Here is a 14,541-nt window from a genome sequence, read left to right as displayed (position 1 = left end):
AAGTGTGCTTCCCTCACCAGAGCTGAACAAATCAGGATGGCCAAGGAAGTCTGGCTGTGGATAATCAGGAGCATAGCTGTTAAGGCTTTGTTAAATTCTCACATGTCCCATTACCTGCCTAGTATCCGTGCTGATGTTTTAGCTCCTTTCTAGGCTTGAAATTCCTTAGAGACACATCTTCAGTGTACCTAGGGTTCCATGTAAAGTATCTTTAGCGCTTTCTTTTATTGAGCCAAGAAACAGAACTAAGAGGGTAGGTCATGGGCTTTGTGTTTTCTGATACATCAGTTTAACTCATAATCAGTACTCCCTGCAGGGGTTTCATGGGTAGCCGTGGTCACTTCTCTAGGATTGCCACTCCTAACTAGTATAGAGAATGGAAATGGGGCCAGGTTCCTCTGCCAGCCTCCATCTGCTGTGCACATTGGCAGTCACAGTTACCAGCGGGCTCTGTGTTGATGCCCATTTATGGTGTAAACTTGAGGTTTTCTAAATCTGCCAGAATTTTAAATTGTGCTTCTAATGCCACCAATGCATTGTAGTTTAAAGCATGGTAATTTTGAAGTGATAATATACTTCTTTTGTCATTTTTTAATTCTCTAATGTCACCATAAGGTCACTTCTTTCCAAAGTCAGCAAGTAGAATATTCTTCATCTTTTCCCCAGTTAGATATTTTTGTGTGGGTCTTCATCTAGAAAGGTTATGTGGAAGTACACAGGTACCATTGCTCTGTTTGTACTTCAATGTGTCTCTCTAGGCTTCCTCCAGACATCCTAACAAACAGTGACTGATATTGCACAGACAAGTGCCACTGTATCCTGTGAGTGAGTTTGATGATACACAGGATGGTCTGATCTCTCTCTTGGCCCCGGAGAAAGGGCCATGCATTATCTTGGCATCCTGGGCTCCCTCAATTGTAAAAACAAACCTAGCAGCCTGCCCTTTGCATAGTGGGTCCACATAGCCACTAGGTTCTTGTTCACCCTGCAGCTAGCTAAGGCTCAGCAGCCTCCTGCCTAGGTTATCTGGCTGGTCTTCTCTTGTTTTCTTTTGAGACTATACCGCTTCATACTTCTCATGAACAGAGATGGAAACCTACTATGTACTAAGTATCTTTGATATGCTTGTTGCTACTTCACTTAGATTTAAAAATAAGCCAAGACTCACTTAGCAGGAAGCTTGGATTTTGTTTAACAATCCGTAGTTCTGAGAATCCAATAACTTTCCTGACATTCAAAAATTTCCACTTTGCTTTCAATCTGTCATCCTCGGGATAAGGGCAGCAGCACCTGGGCTCTGCACCTGTCCTATGGGGCTGTCTGCAACAGGTGCTCCATTGGGGGACAATTTCTACCCATGTGTCTTGTTAGCCTTTTTGGTTTTGTATGGTTGGAAAGAAGGAAAGATCTCCTTATCTTTGGGTACGTCTATGGTAGCAACTGAGGAAGGCAGATGCTCAGAGGCTATCTATCATCAGCACAGGCACAGGCACTATCACCAGGGACACAGACTAGAACCACATAGCTCCAGTCTACCTCTGATTTTTAAAGGCTAGACAGCTCAGTAGTGGCCATTGGCTAGGAGGAGCTAAGTCTACCAGCTCTTACTGTGTCCTAAAAGGCAGTGAGGTGATTGCCAGGTCCACAGGTGGACATTTGGAGGTCTCTCCCGTCCTCTACATCATCATATCCTTGGTCAGTCCTAGTATTGTCTGATGCATTTCTCAATGACATGAATTTCTTTCCTTGGGAAAGAGGTGCTAGAACACCTCTGCATAGCTTAGTCATGTTCCTAAGGGGCTGGGCACCACCACTTCATATCTGAATCATCTCTCTGGGGATTACTGTAGACTCTGTGGGTTGTGTGGAACTTGGACAGACCTAATGGGAAAGGGACCAAAGATGAACTGTAAAGAACAGTCAGAGCTTTACTGGAGACTAAAGCTGGAAAGCTAGAAACTCAATCTTGGGAGAACAGTCTTGCAAAGGAATTGACAGTGGGTGCCTACCTTGGGCACAAACTACTGCAGGGCCTTCAGTCCTCTGGCCAGTTGGCCCTAGCAGGCAAGTCCTCAAGCCCTGAAGAAGCAGGATGTCTCTGTGCCTGCAGGCAGTGTATTCTAGGAGAAAGCATGCAATGCCTTGTAATCTCCTTTAATCTCTCTATTTTCTGTTTGTAGAAAGTCCATGAGATGCTGAAGAAGGGGTGGGATGCTGAAGGCTCTCCCTTCCGAGGCCAGCGATTCGACCCGGCAATGTTCAACATCTCCCCAGGGGCTGTGCAGTTTTAATGACCAGAAGTAAAGGAAACCCTCGCCATCGGGGAGATGGAGACGTTGTCCTCCTCCCTGCATGCCTGGGACTCACTCCTCCTGATCAGTTGTAGCCATTTTTTTTTTCTTTCATGTTGAACCAGGCCTTCCATGCTGACCTTCTACCTTCAGACTATTCTAGAGAAGGTGCAGGGCCAGCTGCTGCTTGGCTGTGTCTATGGCCAACCCTAAATGAAGGTGTTTGACATTCAGGAGTAACATGTCCCAGCCTACTGGTAGCACATGTTCTGTCTCCACAGCAACCAGGCACTGCAGGCAACATTTTTTTTCTCCCCTGTTCTCTCTGCTTGCTGTTGTTTTGATGCTATTCTGCTTGCTTGTCTTCTGATTGGGGATAAGGAGTGGCTGGGCTCAGACAAAGCTAAGTTGAATTGTGTGGGGCCAGGCACTTGCATGAGGGCTAACGGGTAACGGGGCATGGCTGTGGGGCTACTTCTGGGATTGCTATGGGGTTTCCTCACTTGTTGACACCATTCTCTCTCTCTCTCTCTCTCTCTCTCTCTCTCATGTGTGTGTGTGTTTTGTCTTATTCATTTCTTTGTGAAAACATTTGGCCTGCCTCAGTTTTATGGGCAGATCAGCAAAAAGGGGGTCTGTTTTGATATTGGGAGAAAGTCTGAGGTTTTGGCCTCTGGCCCTAGTGTGGCAAGGATCCTGTCTGCCCTCTGACTATAGCTGCCTTGCTTCCTTCTTGTTGAAATGAACTGAGAATAGCCACCACTACTTGCTCCCCACACGACCTCCTCTTTGGGTAAGCTGCATTGAAGCCTGGGTACCTTCAAGAAGAGATGACAGCATGTTGGTAGTTTTTTGGCAGATCCTGTCACCTACACTCCCTAAGGAGCTTCAACCCTGAAGGATGCCTCAGGAAGAAAAATGTGCCCACTAGCTTAAAGGCGACTACAATTGTCCAAGAAAGAAGATTTCCCCTTGCTGATCGACACACTGCTTCCTGGAACTCAAACTTCCTGACCAGTCCAGCAGGTTGTGAGAACTGACCAAGGCTCCAGGGCCCTAGTGTCCCAATGTTTTAAGGACTCTCTGTGCCTGTTGGTGCCTTGGCAGCTCCATTTGTCTGGCTCTCAGTCTTGGTAAGACCCATTGAAACCAAGGCAGCCTGCTCTCTGGAAATAGCCCTGCACCGAGTGCTGTGTCCACATACCTGGAACGAGCCGTTGAAAGAGCAGATTGTAGACCTTACTCAACTATGTAGATAAGAGCTGGTTCATTGCAGTCATTTGAGGGATTTCTGGTTTACTTCTTAAAAGTGAATACTGGGACTTAATCTGTGGGCTCAGGTAACCATGGTGGTGGTCAAGGGACAGTGGTGGAACCCAAATGCCCACTCTGGAGTCTGAACTTGTGATTGATCATTGGTCATCAAGTTGATGAACTCTCTCTCTAAAGAGGTCATCGTCTGGGAGCAGAATCTGTCACATTCACAAGATCCCCAGACACTTTGTTATTTGTTCCTGAAGTTTCCATCAAGGGTGTGCACATCCCTGTCCCATGCAAGCTCTCTCACCTAATGGAGGAAGTCTTGTGGTGTATATGTATCTGCAGTCTTCTCTCTAGTCCTAGTTGCCTCCCTCTCAAATCTCATCCTATAGGTAGTCTTCCAGAAGGAATAATGACGTGGAAGAGTCCTGCATCTTTTTATTTAGGACAATGCTTTACTCTTGTGGCAACTCATCTTCATCATTTTAGCATGGTTTTATTTTTCTGTGTTGCATATTTTCTTTGTCCCTGCTCGGTTTCAACAAACAAGCCTGTATAGAGAAAGCAGCCTGGGGACATAGTAGTAGGTGTAGGCCATGTGGCAGGAACCTGTGCTCTGTGGCTGATCCTTGCAGCATGTTGTGGTGCATGGTGTGGTGGTGGCTGTATCTACATGTCTCCATCACAGTGAGGCTCAATCCCAGCCAGCCAAGTAGATAGTTCTTTGCCCTGAGGCACTGCCCTGGTTTGCCCAGCCACTGAAGCTGGCACATTGCCTGTTTTTCTCTTTTTAGACACGACAGCCAAAGTTTGGTCTCTAAGTCCCACCAGCTGAGGTCTGAGGAAAGCAGGGTGACTCTGTCCCCTTTGTCCAAAGACCAAAGAGTGGGGGTGTTCAGCCTGCAAAGTCGCTCTGGCTCCTTGGTGTTGGTTTGCAATAAATCTGTATTTAAGCAGTTCTGGGTCTGTCTGTGACATTCACTATTAAGACACTTCTGTGAGCGGTCATTACCCTTGACTTCTAGCCATGAGTCCTGAGTCCTGGTACATGGTCAACATCAAAACTAAATTCTCTGGGTTGTTTCTCATCTGACCTATCACTACTTTTAGAAATTCTATAAGCTATTAATTTTCTATTATTACCATAGAGACCCATTCAAAATCCTGAACCACCCTGCCAGAGACCCCTTTTCTTGGGGTTACTATTGCCTTGATTAAACACCATGACCAAAAGTAGCTCGGGGAGGAAAGGATTTGTTTATCTGGCTTATACTTCTGTGTTATAATCCATCCCTGAAGGAAGATGGGGCACGAACTTAAGCAGGGCAGGAATCTAGAGGCAGGAGCTAATGAGGTTGTGGAGGAATGCTCACTTTTCCTGGCTTGCTCAACCTGCTTTCTTACAGAACCCAAGACCAGCAGTTGAGGGATAACAATACTCTCATGGGCTGGATATTCCCCTATCAATCACTAGTTAAGAAAATGCCTTACAGGCTTGTTTATGGCCAGATCTTATAGAAGCATTTTTCCAGTGGAGATTCCCTCCTCTCAGATGACTATGGCTGTGTCAGGTTGACATAAAACTGGCCCTATACCCACCCACCCCTCACTGTTTACCAGGCTTCCAAGCCCTTGGAACACAGGCTCTTATCTCAGAATCCACTTAGGTCTCAGACCTTTTCTTTCTGTGTTCCACCCTATTCCAGAGAATCCATCACTGGCCCTACTCACTCTCAGTAGGCAGGACCTGTGGGTTTGAAAGCTAGCTTCTCAAATGAATGAATAACACTGGAATTGCCCATCTCATTCCTGGGGCCAGAAATAACTTTAACCCCCACCCCTCCAAAATCTTCAGTGATTGCCCCTAGAGTACAGGAGTGAGCACAGTCAAGCAGTTTGTGTGGAAATGTGTCCAGGAGGCGTCAGCTGCTGTGCAGAGAACTCTCTGGCCAGAACACTGTGCTTGGGGAACAGACCCTCACCCCACCTCAAATCTGCTCCTCTAACGGGCCAGCTGGCAGTCAGCTCAGCCAGGAACTGGGTGGCCTGCTTTTGTGAGTAGAATACATGGAGTTAATGCAGAGCCTGGCTAGTTCATGATATGCTCTCCTGTTGGGTTAGAAGTCCAGTGACCCTGCTCACTAATACCCAGGAACAGAGCTGGCTATTCTACAGAATGACGGCTGGCTTTGGCCAACGGGGGTTGATTTCTACTACCTGCCTGAAGGTTTGGGGAGTTAGATGTCTGAGAGAACCTTCTGCTCAGGAACATTTACTGGATGTGGTCTGAAAGCCCCCGGTGCTTCCTCCCAGTTTTGCTTACCAGTCACTGTCTCAGATGAGAAGGAAAAAAAAGAATACTCTTTTCGTATTGACCAATTAATTCGCGGTGTTAAAATGCTTGCTTTGTTTTTGGTTTTATAGAGTTTTGTTTGTTTTCAAGACAGGATTTCTCTATGTCCCTGGCTGTCCTGGAACTTGCTCTGTAGACCATGGTGGCCTCGAACTCAGAGACTGATCTGTCTCTACCTCCTGAGTGGTGGGACTAAAGGGGTGGGGTGTGCCATCACCAACCAGCTATTATTGGTTAAGTTAGGTTTGTTTTCTTTCTTAAAGCCTGGCATTACTATGTAGCTGTGCCTGCCCTGGAAGGCACTCTAAATTCAAAGAGATCAGCCTGCCTCTGCCTCCTGAATGCTGGGATTAAAGGCATGTGCCACCATTGCCCAGCTTTTGGGTTTATTTCTTAAGATTCAAAATTGACAACTTTTGTCTTCAAGTTGAGAACAGAGTCCCAACATCCCTGGACTCTCAGTGTTGGTTCTGCTGTCTGTCCTCCACAGCCAGAGCCTAAGACCCACACTTCAGATACAGAAGGCCTTGTGCCAGGGAAAGCCTGGTGGCTCCCTGCTGTCCCTTCACAGAGCCAGCTCACCTGGTGGCTGTGGGGTTGGTCTGCAGAGTGGGAACAGTCACACCCCAGCCCAGGCTGAGGACATCACTGCAAGGTCAGCCTCTGGAATTCTGGATGCACTTCTGCCTGGTAGGGTAGCATTTACCAGTTGGTCAAGATTAAAGATTAATGGTAGCCCTGCCACACTTCTGCTGTTTCTCCATACTAGGTTTTGCAAAGAGCTAGGCAAGGCCTCACATAGACTTCTAGCACTTTTCATGCTCCTTATAGGAGCAAGTAGCTCTCCTAAAGGCCTGTGGCTACCTCATCTGTCACCGGTTACCCAACCTGAACCTTCAACAACCCAGGCACAGGTGCCTCAGTGGCTCCCCAACCCTTTGCTGAGAAGGGTCTCCCTTCTAGTAGAGGCTTTGTGTAAGGTGAGTGTGAGAAAGAGCGAGGGAAAGATTCACCCCTCCACACACACACCAGGGGCACCAAGGATGCCTGGCCACTTTGTTCTGGTAGCAGAGTAAGTACTTGGGCCACAGGGCCTAAAGTAGATACTGTACCTGCCTGCCTGCCACCATCTTGCTGTGTGTACCAGCCTCCAGCACAGGTAAGAGTTAACCTCACTCACACCTCTGCAGAAATCCCCTGTACCAAAAGATTTTCCACCTTTAACTCCATGTGACACCTAGTTTTTGAGACCCCACCCCCCAAATCACATGTGTCCCTTTACCCCCTTAGGGCACAGACTGGTGTGTACTAGCCTCTGATCTTTCCAACACCTTTGAGAAGTTCAAAGCCAGGTCTGGCCTGTCTCCCTGTCTGGTTTTACATGTGTGGTAGTGAGTGCTCATCCATATGGTTTCAGAAGTTGTTTGCTGCTTGTCTTCAGAAAGCTGTTTTCAGTTAGACACCTTTGTCTCTTGACTGATAATGCTCTTTCTGCCTGCCCTGAAGGTGTGAGTGTGCCCTAGAGTGGGTGTTTCCCACCTTGCTCCCTGTTGCCCTTTACCTTTCCTGGATCCCCTCATTTGGGCCTTGAGTGGTATCCAAACTACTAGGTCTGATTCTTCCATGGACATCTGACATTGACCATACCAGCAGACACTGCCGCCTGTATGGCCGGCCACTCAGACTTCAGAGATGGCCACAGCTGATATCCCAGATTGGACCAGCAGGGTGTAACAGACATGGTTGGTTATTTTCTCAAGTAGAAGGTTTGGAGTCAGTTTTAAGGTGTTTCCCTTGGGCTGAGCTGATAAATGGGTCAGTTGGTAAAATGTTGCTGGACATGTGTGAGGTTGAGTTGAGATTCACAGACTCAACATAAAAAGGTAGGACAGCCGAGATTCCTAGGGTGGTAGAGACATTGTTACCAAGAGTTGGTTGGCCAACCAATCTCACCAAATAGGCAAACTCGTGTTGAGTGAGAAAGCCTTGTTATCAGAAAGTAAGGTGAAGAAAGAAGAGGAAGATACCTGGTAATTAAGAAGTTGACACCAAGAAACCTGTCTGGTAAAACTCACCATACTTTCCAGAATTAAGTCATTGGATAAATTGACTTTAATGAACTACTGGACCCTCGCCCTGCAGCACTCATGACTGAGTAAGACTCTTAGTTTCACCTACATTTCATAGCCCTCCCCTTCACTCTGGCCCACACACACCATTTCTTCCCTTACCTCTACACACTACACTCTGTGACCACATTGTGGGTCCTGGAACTCAGTCCCTTGTGTGGCCTGTAGCAAGGCAGAGAGGAGCACACTGTCCTTCAAAACCCATCATTTGAGGTTTCGTGTAAAGTGGAAGTGTGTGGGCCCTTGTTCAAAAGGACCAAGAATTTAATTGCTGCAACAGCATTTTCGATGTGTGCAGGCCTTGAAACCGCCCATGGGAGCCTCTTCTACACAGGCCCCTTCTCGAAATGGTGTGGCTCAGCTCAGCCCTGATAGTGCTAGAGCTGACATCCCTGTCTCACCATGTTAAAGCAGTTGGGAATCTTAGGAACCCTTGTCTTTGCCCCAAGATGACGACTGGAATTTTTGTGTCATCTTTAAATTGTATAAATAGGTGACTGCTTGTCCTTAACTTCTTACCCTTACCTCTGTGAGTGGCTCTGTGGCCTCCCTCAGAGGAGGCAGAAGTGAATTTTGCTTTAATGATCTCCTGCAGGTGAGTGTTTTGGTTGGTCTGGACTTCTCTCTTGAAGGTGGAGCTATGGTAGAGTCTCCTGCAGACTCCTCACATCTTTATGGCCTTTGACTTGTTGTCTTTTGTGCTGGGTGTAAACAGGCTTTGACATTTTTATGAAAAAGGTTTCTTGTACAAACATTTTTTTACCTATTTCTTACGTATATGCTGTGCACACATACAGGTATTCTGAATTTACACCTTTGTAAGCTATATGCATTGTAGAGTTGACCAACTGGAAACCCACCTTTTAGAAAGTTTCTCCACTCTTCAGCCTTTAGGTATGACTATTCCTGGGGAATCACCTCAGTGTCTTCATCTACTTTGTGTATCCTCATTTCCTAACTACAGCACCAGAGACCGCTTAGAGCTCTTTCTACTCCTGGCCTTGTTTCCAAGGCCCAAGTCTGTTGTCCCTGTGGTGCCTGGTGGCAGCTCCCATGCTCCCTGGCTTGCAAACAAGTGCCTGTCTACCGCCTGTTGGGACCACCTTTCTCATCACAGGACACTAAATGCTTAAGATCCTCCAGTTTCTTGTTTTGCATCCAGCTTATGTAATGAAGTACAGAACACCATCATCTAAGCCTGTCAGCAACATGGCCACTCCCAGCTCAGCCAGTGTAATGACAGCATACACAGGCCTGGCGGAGTAGATCCTAGAGAAGGCATAGGTGAAAGTATGAATGCAGTATCTCTCCTACAGCTTGCCTTCTCAGGTCACCCAAGAACCATCTATTAATACCTCAAGGCACACTCTGAAGCAGGCTAAGTACCCACAGAGAGTGAGGAGGAATTCCTATCTGTACAGTGAGAATCAATAACCTTAGAAAAATCAGATTCAAATCTACTCGGCCAGGAAAATGCTACAAGAAAGCTCAATGCTTGGAGTAAGCCTCTCTGAGGCCAACTGGAAGAAGCATGGTGTGGGAGCCAGCTTCACGGAGTCCTTCACTAGAGTCCTGACAAGTAGATAGAAAGGCGCCAGAGCCCTAAGGGTTGCCGCTCCTGCACTTTTGTCCCTGGTGCTGGTTAGCAAACAGAAGACCTAGTGGCATGGGGCAGCGTCCAAAACTAGGTGAGGAAACTAGGAGGAAGCCACAGCAGAGGACATTTAACTTGAGCTTTTCCACCCTCCTGCTGGGGGTGACAAACTTAGACACTCCCCTGTGGGTTGACCCTATGGCCACACTTCACCTTGATCCACACAGTGGGATACACTTTAGGTTCTACTCAGTGGTGCTCACCTTGTAGGTTGTGATCTCCCTTTACAGGGGTCACATACCAGAAATCTTGCATATCAAATATTTACATTACAATTCATAACTATGGCAAAATTACAGTAATGAAGTATCAGTGGAAATGGTTCTATGGTGGTTGGCACCACATGAGCTATATAAACAGCACTGGGAAGGTTGAGAACCTCCATTCTAACTCCACTAGAACTTACAGCTGCTGTTTCAGAACACCCCAGTCCAGCGACACACCAGAACCTTCACTGCATCCTGCTTCCTCAGAATAGATAGCTGCCCAGTTATCCTCAGGCTTTGCCCATAACCTATCTGACCTTGGACTCTTGGAAAGAGGTGATAGATTTCAGTCATTGTGCTAAGTGACATTTTGGTGAAGGAACACACAGATCCCACTGGTATGGCTCATGAAGCAGCACAGGGGTGGTCACTGAAACCACAAATTACATGGGTTATTGTAACTTGAGGACTCATGACCACAAGGGACCTTCTGAGGGACAGAACAATATCTTGAAGGCACTGGTCTTTGTGTCAAGTTTTTCTAGATTCTTGAGGGCTCCAGGAGGGCCGGAGCTGGACTCCAAGGAATGAGATATAGACCAGGCACCCAATCCAGCTAGTCTTCCAGATCCTGGTGCCCTTGCTGCAGCTCTATGCATCCTAAGCCCACATTGTTGCCTCCTCTCTCCTTTCCCTGTCCCAGGTTTCCTCTTGTTTGCCCTAGGACTCCCAGACTGAACATAGGACATGGGTGGTTGGAGGCCTGAACCATTTGTGTACAAGATCTGGGGTTAACACTGCAATGGTACCCATTCACCCCAGCCACTAGGGACCTCTTCCAGATCTACATTCAACAGCCATCTATGATGCCAAATGTCCATTTTTCGGTCTCCTCCATACCAGCTAGATGGTGTACAGTTTCTGGATGATCTGAATACTAGTCAAGAGCCAGATGTTCCTATAGGGGGTTAAGGAGATAGTAAAAGGATGAGCCCCTGATGAGCTCCCTACTTAAACCATAGTAAGTTCACAATTAGAAGGCCCAGTGGTCCCCTAGTCTCTCCCATTGGAGGGCTCACCTAGGATACCTCAGACCCATCCATATTTCTTTAATCCTTATTTTTCCAACTGCTACCTCTGTGCCCATTTTTTTGCTTTCTCTGCTTGCAAGACTACAAAACTTCAATGATTACTTCAGGGTGCCCCCCACTCCCAGCCTAGAAAAACCCACCAGTCCCCTTCCTTCCCCCCATTCACCTTTGGTATACTCTACCACCTCCATCAGAAAGCTTTCGTGTTTCTGTTTTTATTGTGGCAAAATACACATTACATAAAATGATTTTGTATTACACTTTGCCTGGGCTGTTCTGGAACTCTGGCCTCAAACTAACAGATCTTTCTGCCTCTACCTTCCTAGTGCTGGGATAAAAGGTGTGTGCCAACATTGCCTGGCCTTCTTTCCCATCTGTAAACCTGTAAAAGATATCCTAAATCCCTTATGTAACCCAAGTGGCCCATAGTTTTACTTTGCCAGATTTTAAATCTAATCATGGCACCTTCAGAGCTACCCTAGAATCCAGTTTATCAAAAGAAAAAGGGCTTGGCATGATGGTGCATGCCTTTAATCCCAGCACTGAGGACAGGGAAGCAGGTGGGATTCTGAGTTCAAAACCAGCGTGGTATACATAGCAAGTTCCAGCCTAGCCAGGGCTACATAGACCCTGGGGGTGGGAAGAGAGAAATTTCTTAGCAGCTCTTTGGTATAACTTGAGTACCACCAAAATTATATATAATGCTAAGATACATAATTCTGGCTCTCCCTTCAGAAGCCCATACCCACATTTGGGTATGTTGTGTTCTTTTCCCGAGTGTCTCTTAACACCCTTGATGAAAATCTGTGTTTGAATATCTTCTGCCAGGTATGGTAGCTCATGCCTTTAATCTCAGCTTAGGAGGCAGAGGCAGGCACTTCTCTGAGTTTGAGGCCAGCCTGACCTATGTAGATAGTGGAGAGAGGTCCATGCTACATAGTGAGATCCCATCTTTTTTTAAAAATATGAGTCTTTTAATACTTAGCAACGTTTGGGGTTAGGGATATGGCTCATTAGTAAGGCAGTAATGTGGCTGCCATGCAAGCACAAAGACCTATTTGGATACCCAGCACACACTTAAAAAGCCAGTTGTGTTAGCACACACTATAATCCCAGCACTGGGAAGGCAGACATAAAAAAGATCACTGGAGCTTGCTGGACAACCAAGTGTGACCAGTTGGAGAGTTTCAGGTTCAGTTAGAGATGCCGTCTCAAAAACATATGGTAGAAGGATGGAGGAAAAGCTCAGCAATTAAGAACATTGGCTGTTTTTCACTAGAGGACTGAAGTTCAATTCCCAGCCCCTGTGTGATGACTTAAAACCATCTGTAACTACAACTCCAAGGAACCTGATGCCCTCTTCTGGCCTCCATAAGTACCAAGTGTGTACACAGTGAACAGACATCCATGTAGGCAAGATGCCTGATAACAACATCTGCCTCCACATGTATGTTCATGCACACATATGTAATAATGTTGCAACTCCTCTTCAAAAGGTGTGCATATTCTTTGGTGCTTTTCTGTTTTTAACAAGCTCCAACTTTGCTTGTGCTGGTTTGCCATAAAATTCTTTACGCACCGAAGTCAAGGATCGAGTTTTACCTGTGTTGAGTTCTCTGAAGACTAAAGGAATGCCTAAGAGTGCCGGGGAGACACCAAGGAGCTGAGCCTCGAGTCCCTGCTGCCAGTGGCAGTTTCCAGGTTGGTTTTCCTATCACAAACAAAGCTGTTATTAACATTCATATACAGGGTTTTGGGTGAACAGACATCTTTATATCTTTGGAATAAATACCCCAGAATGTAATTGCTAGGTCATATGTTTAAGTGTATGTGTAACTCATTAAAGCTGTCAAACTGTTTCCAGAGCAGCTGCACCATTTTACATCCCACCAGCAATACCAAGAGCTTTAGTTTCTGCTTCAGTACCCAGATTGTGATGCTGTGATGAGCAGAGCAGTGGCGCCACACAAGTCCTGTCCCAGCTCCCAGACCCTGTGTTGGGGGTGGGGAGGTCAACATTACAGGTAGAATTTAGGTTTCTAGCAGTTGACCCTGAACAACAGATTATTCTGGATTCTCAGGTGGGCCCAAAATAATCACCTGGTTCCATAAATGTAGTGAGTTAGAGTCAGAAAGACATGCCGTGTATACTTGACCTTCCACTGTGGGTGGACCGTGATCATAAACTCTGGGACTTTTGACATTCTAGATTGTGGAAAACTTTGTTCTGTATCAGACTAATTTTGTTATCGTTTGTTACAGTAGTAATAGAAAACGATACAAGCTCAACAGGGTTTTTTGTTTGTTTGTTTGTTTGTTTGTTTTGTTTTGTTTTTAATAAGGTCTACTGTGTAGACCAGGCTGGCCTGGAACTCAGTTCTGCCTACCCCCAGTTCTGGGATTAAAGGTATGCCATTGCATCTGATATGACCAAATTTCTTTGTCTCTTCTAATAGATATATGAAGGCATCTCCTGATTTAATGTGCATGGCTCCAGTGGCCAGTGACTTTAAGCATTGAGCATCTTCTCATGTGCTTTCTACCACAAATGGTGAAAACTCTTGAGTCTTGGCCAAGTTCTAATTGAATTCATTGTGTTTTTAATAAATGTCAGATTATGTACATTTTTATATATTCTAGATAAAAGTCATCTGTTGGCTATGCAATTTAATGTTTTCCCATGGCTGTATACATACATACATACATACATACATACATACATACATACATACATACATACATATATACATACATGCTTTTATGCATAACAATCAATATAGAAGACTTCTATGTTCCCAAAAAGTGTGCAGCAACTGACACAGCCTTTATCTTCCAATGTGACTCAGTTCTTATACTGTCTACCTGGCCATAACATTGGATCACACAGATTTGAGAATGTATATGGTCTTCATCATTATCCCTTCTTCAGATATCAATCACAAGCCCCAGGTGTTCCACCTGTGCTTCTGAGTGACCTGGGTTTCTAGAACGTTCTGCTTAGGTTCAGTTAATTTGCTTGGGCAACTTAATAAAGTTGAGGGAAGTTCCTGGGTACTTCACAGGCATTAGCAGAACATACAGATGAAGGACTCAGAGCAATATCTGTGGGAAGGGCCTTCCTAGACCACAGCCCAGAAACCTTCACAGGTTTTAACTGTTAGAACCTCCTGAAACTGGCAGTGTCCAAGTGGGGTTTGATGAAGGCTCATTGGTGTTCAGTATAAATTTGAGCCCTTCCCTGTCCTGAGAGGTTGGTGGGATAGACTTTGTAGTGGCCGTCAGCCATCCTTCAGCTACTTCAGATATAGCAGCCACAAATCTATCTCATTAGCACACGAGAGACACTATCACTCCAACAGGTTCCAAAGATTTTTGGAGTCTGCATGCCTAGAAATCTATAAGAAGTCCAAATATATACTCCACAACATCATAGTAGCTAGTAATTCATCACTGTTACAAAGTCTTGTTGTCCTTGAGCAGAAGTTTTTAATGTTGATGAAATCCAGTGTTTCAAAATATCCATTTATGAATCAGGCTTCTGGTGTCAGGTCTAAAAA

General features: G+C 45.8%; 1 protein-coding gene across 2 annotated transcripts in view; it reads left to right on the top strand.

The window, feature by feature from the left end:
* The window catches only part of NUDCD3 (NudC domain containing 3), an 81,533-nt gene extending 77,026 nt beyond the window's left edge, over positions 1 to 4,507 (top strand). Inside the window, exons 6-7 of one of the 2 annotated variants that reach the window (XM_080917132.1) lie at positions 2,181 to 2,300; positions 2,898 to 4,507. In XM_080917132.1, coding sequence (XP_080773258.1) covers positions 2,181 to 2,291 — 111 coding nt within the window. In that variant the 3' untranslated portion in view covers positions 2,292 to 2,300; positions 2,898 to 4,507. Of the gene's footprint in view, positions 1 to 2,180 lie in introns of both variants that reach the window. The other variant, XM_080917131.1, reaches the window with a different exon arrangement.
* Positions 4,508 to 14,541: the final 10,034 nt, after the last annotated feature.

This window comes from Micromys minutus, assembly GCF_963924665.1.
Source record: "Micromys minutus genome assembly, chromosome: 1".
In the NCBI taxonomy this organism is placed as follows: Eukaryota; Metazoa; Chordata; class Mammalia; order Rodentia; family Muridae; genus Micromys; species Micromys minutus.
Note: the sequence above shows the minus strand (reverse complement) of the source record. Positions and strands in the feature narration are given on the sequence as shown.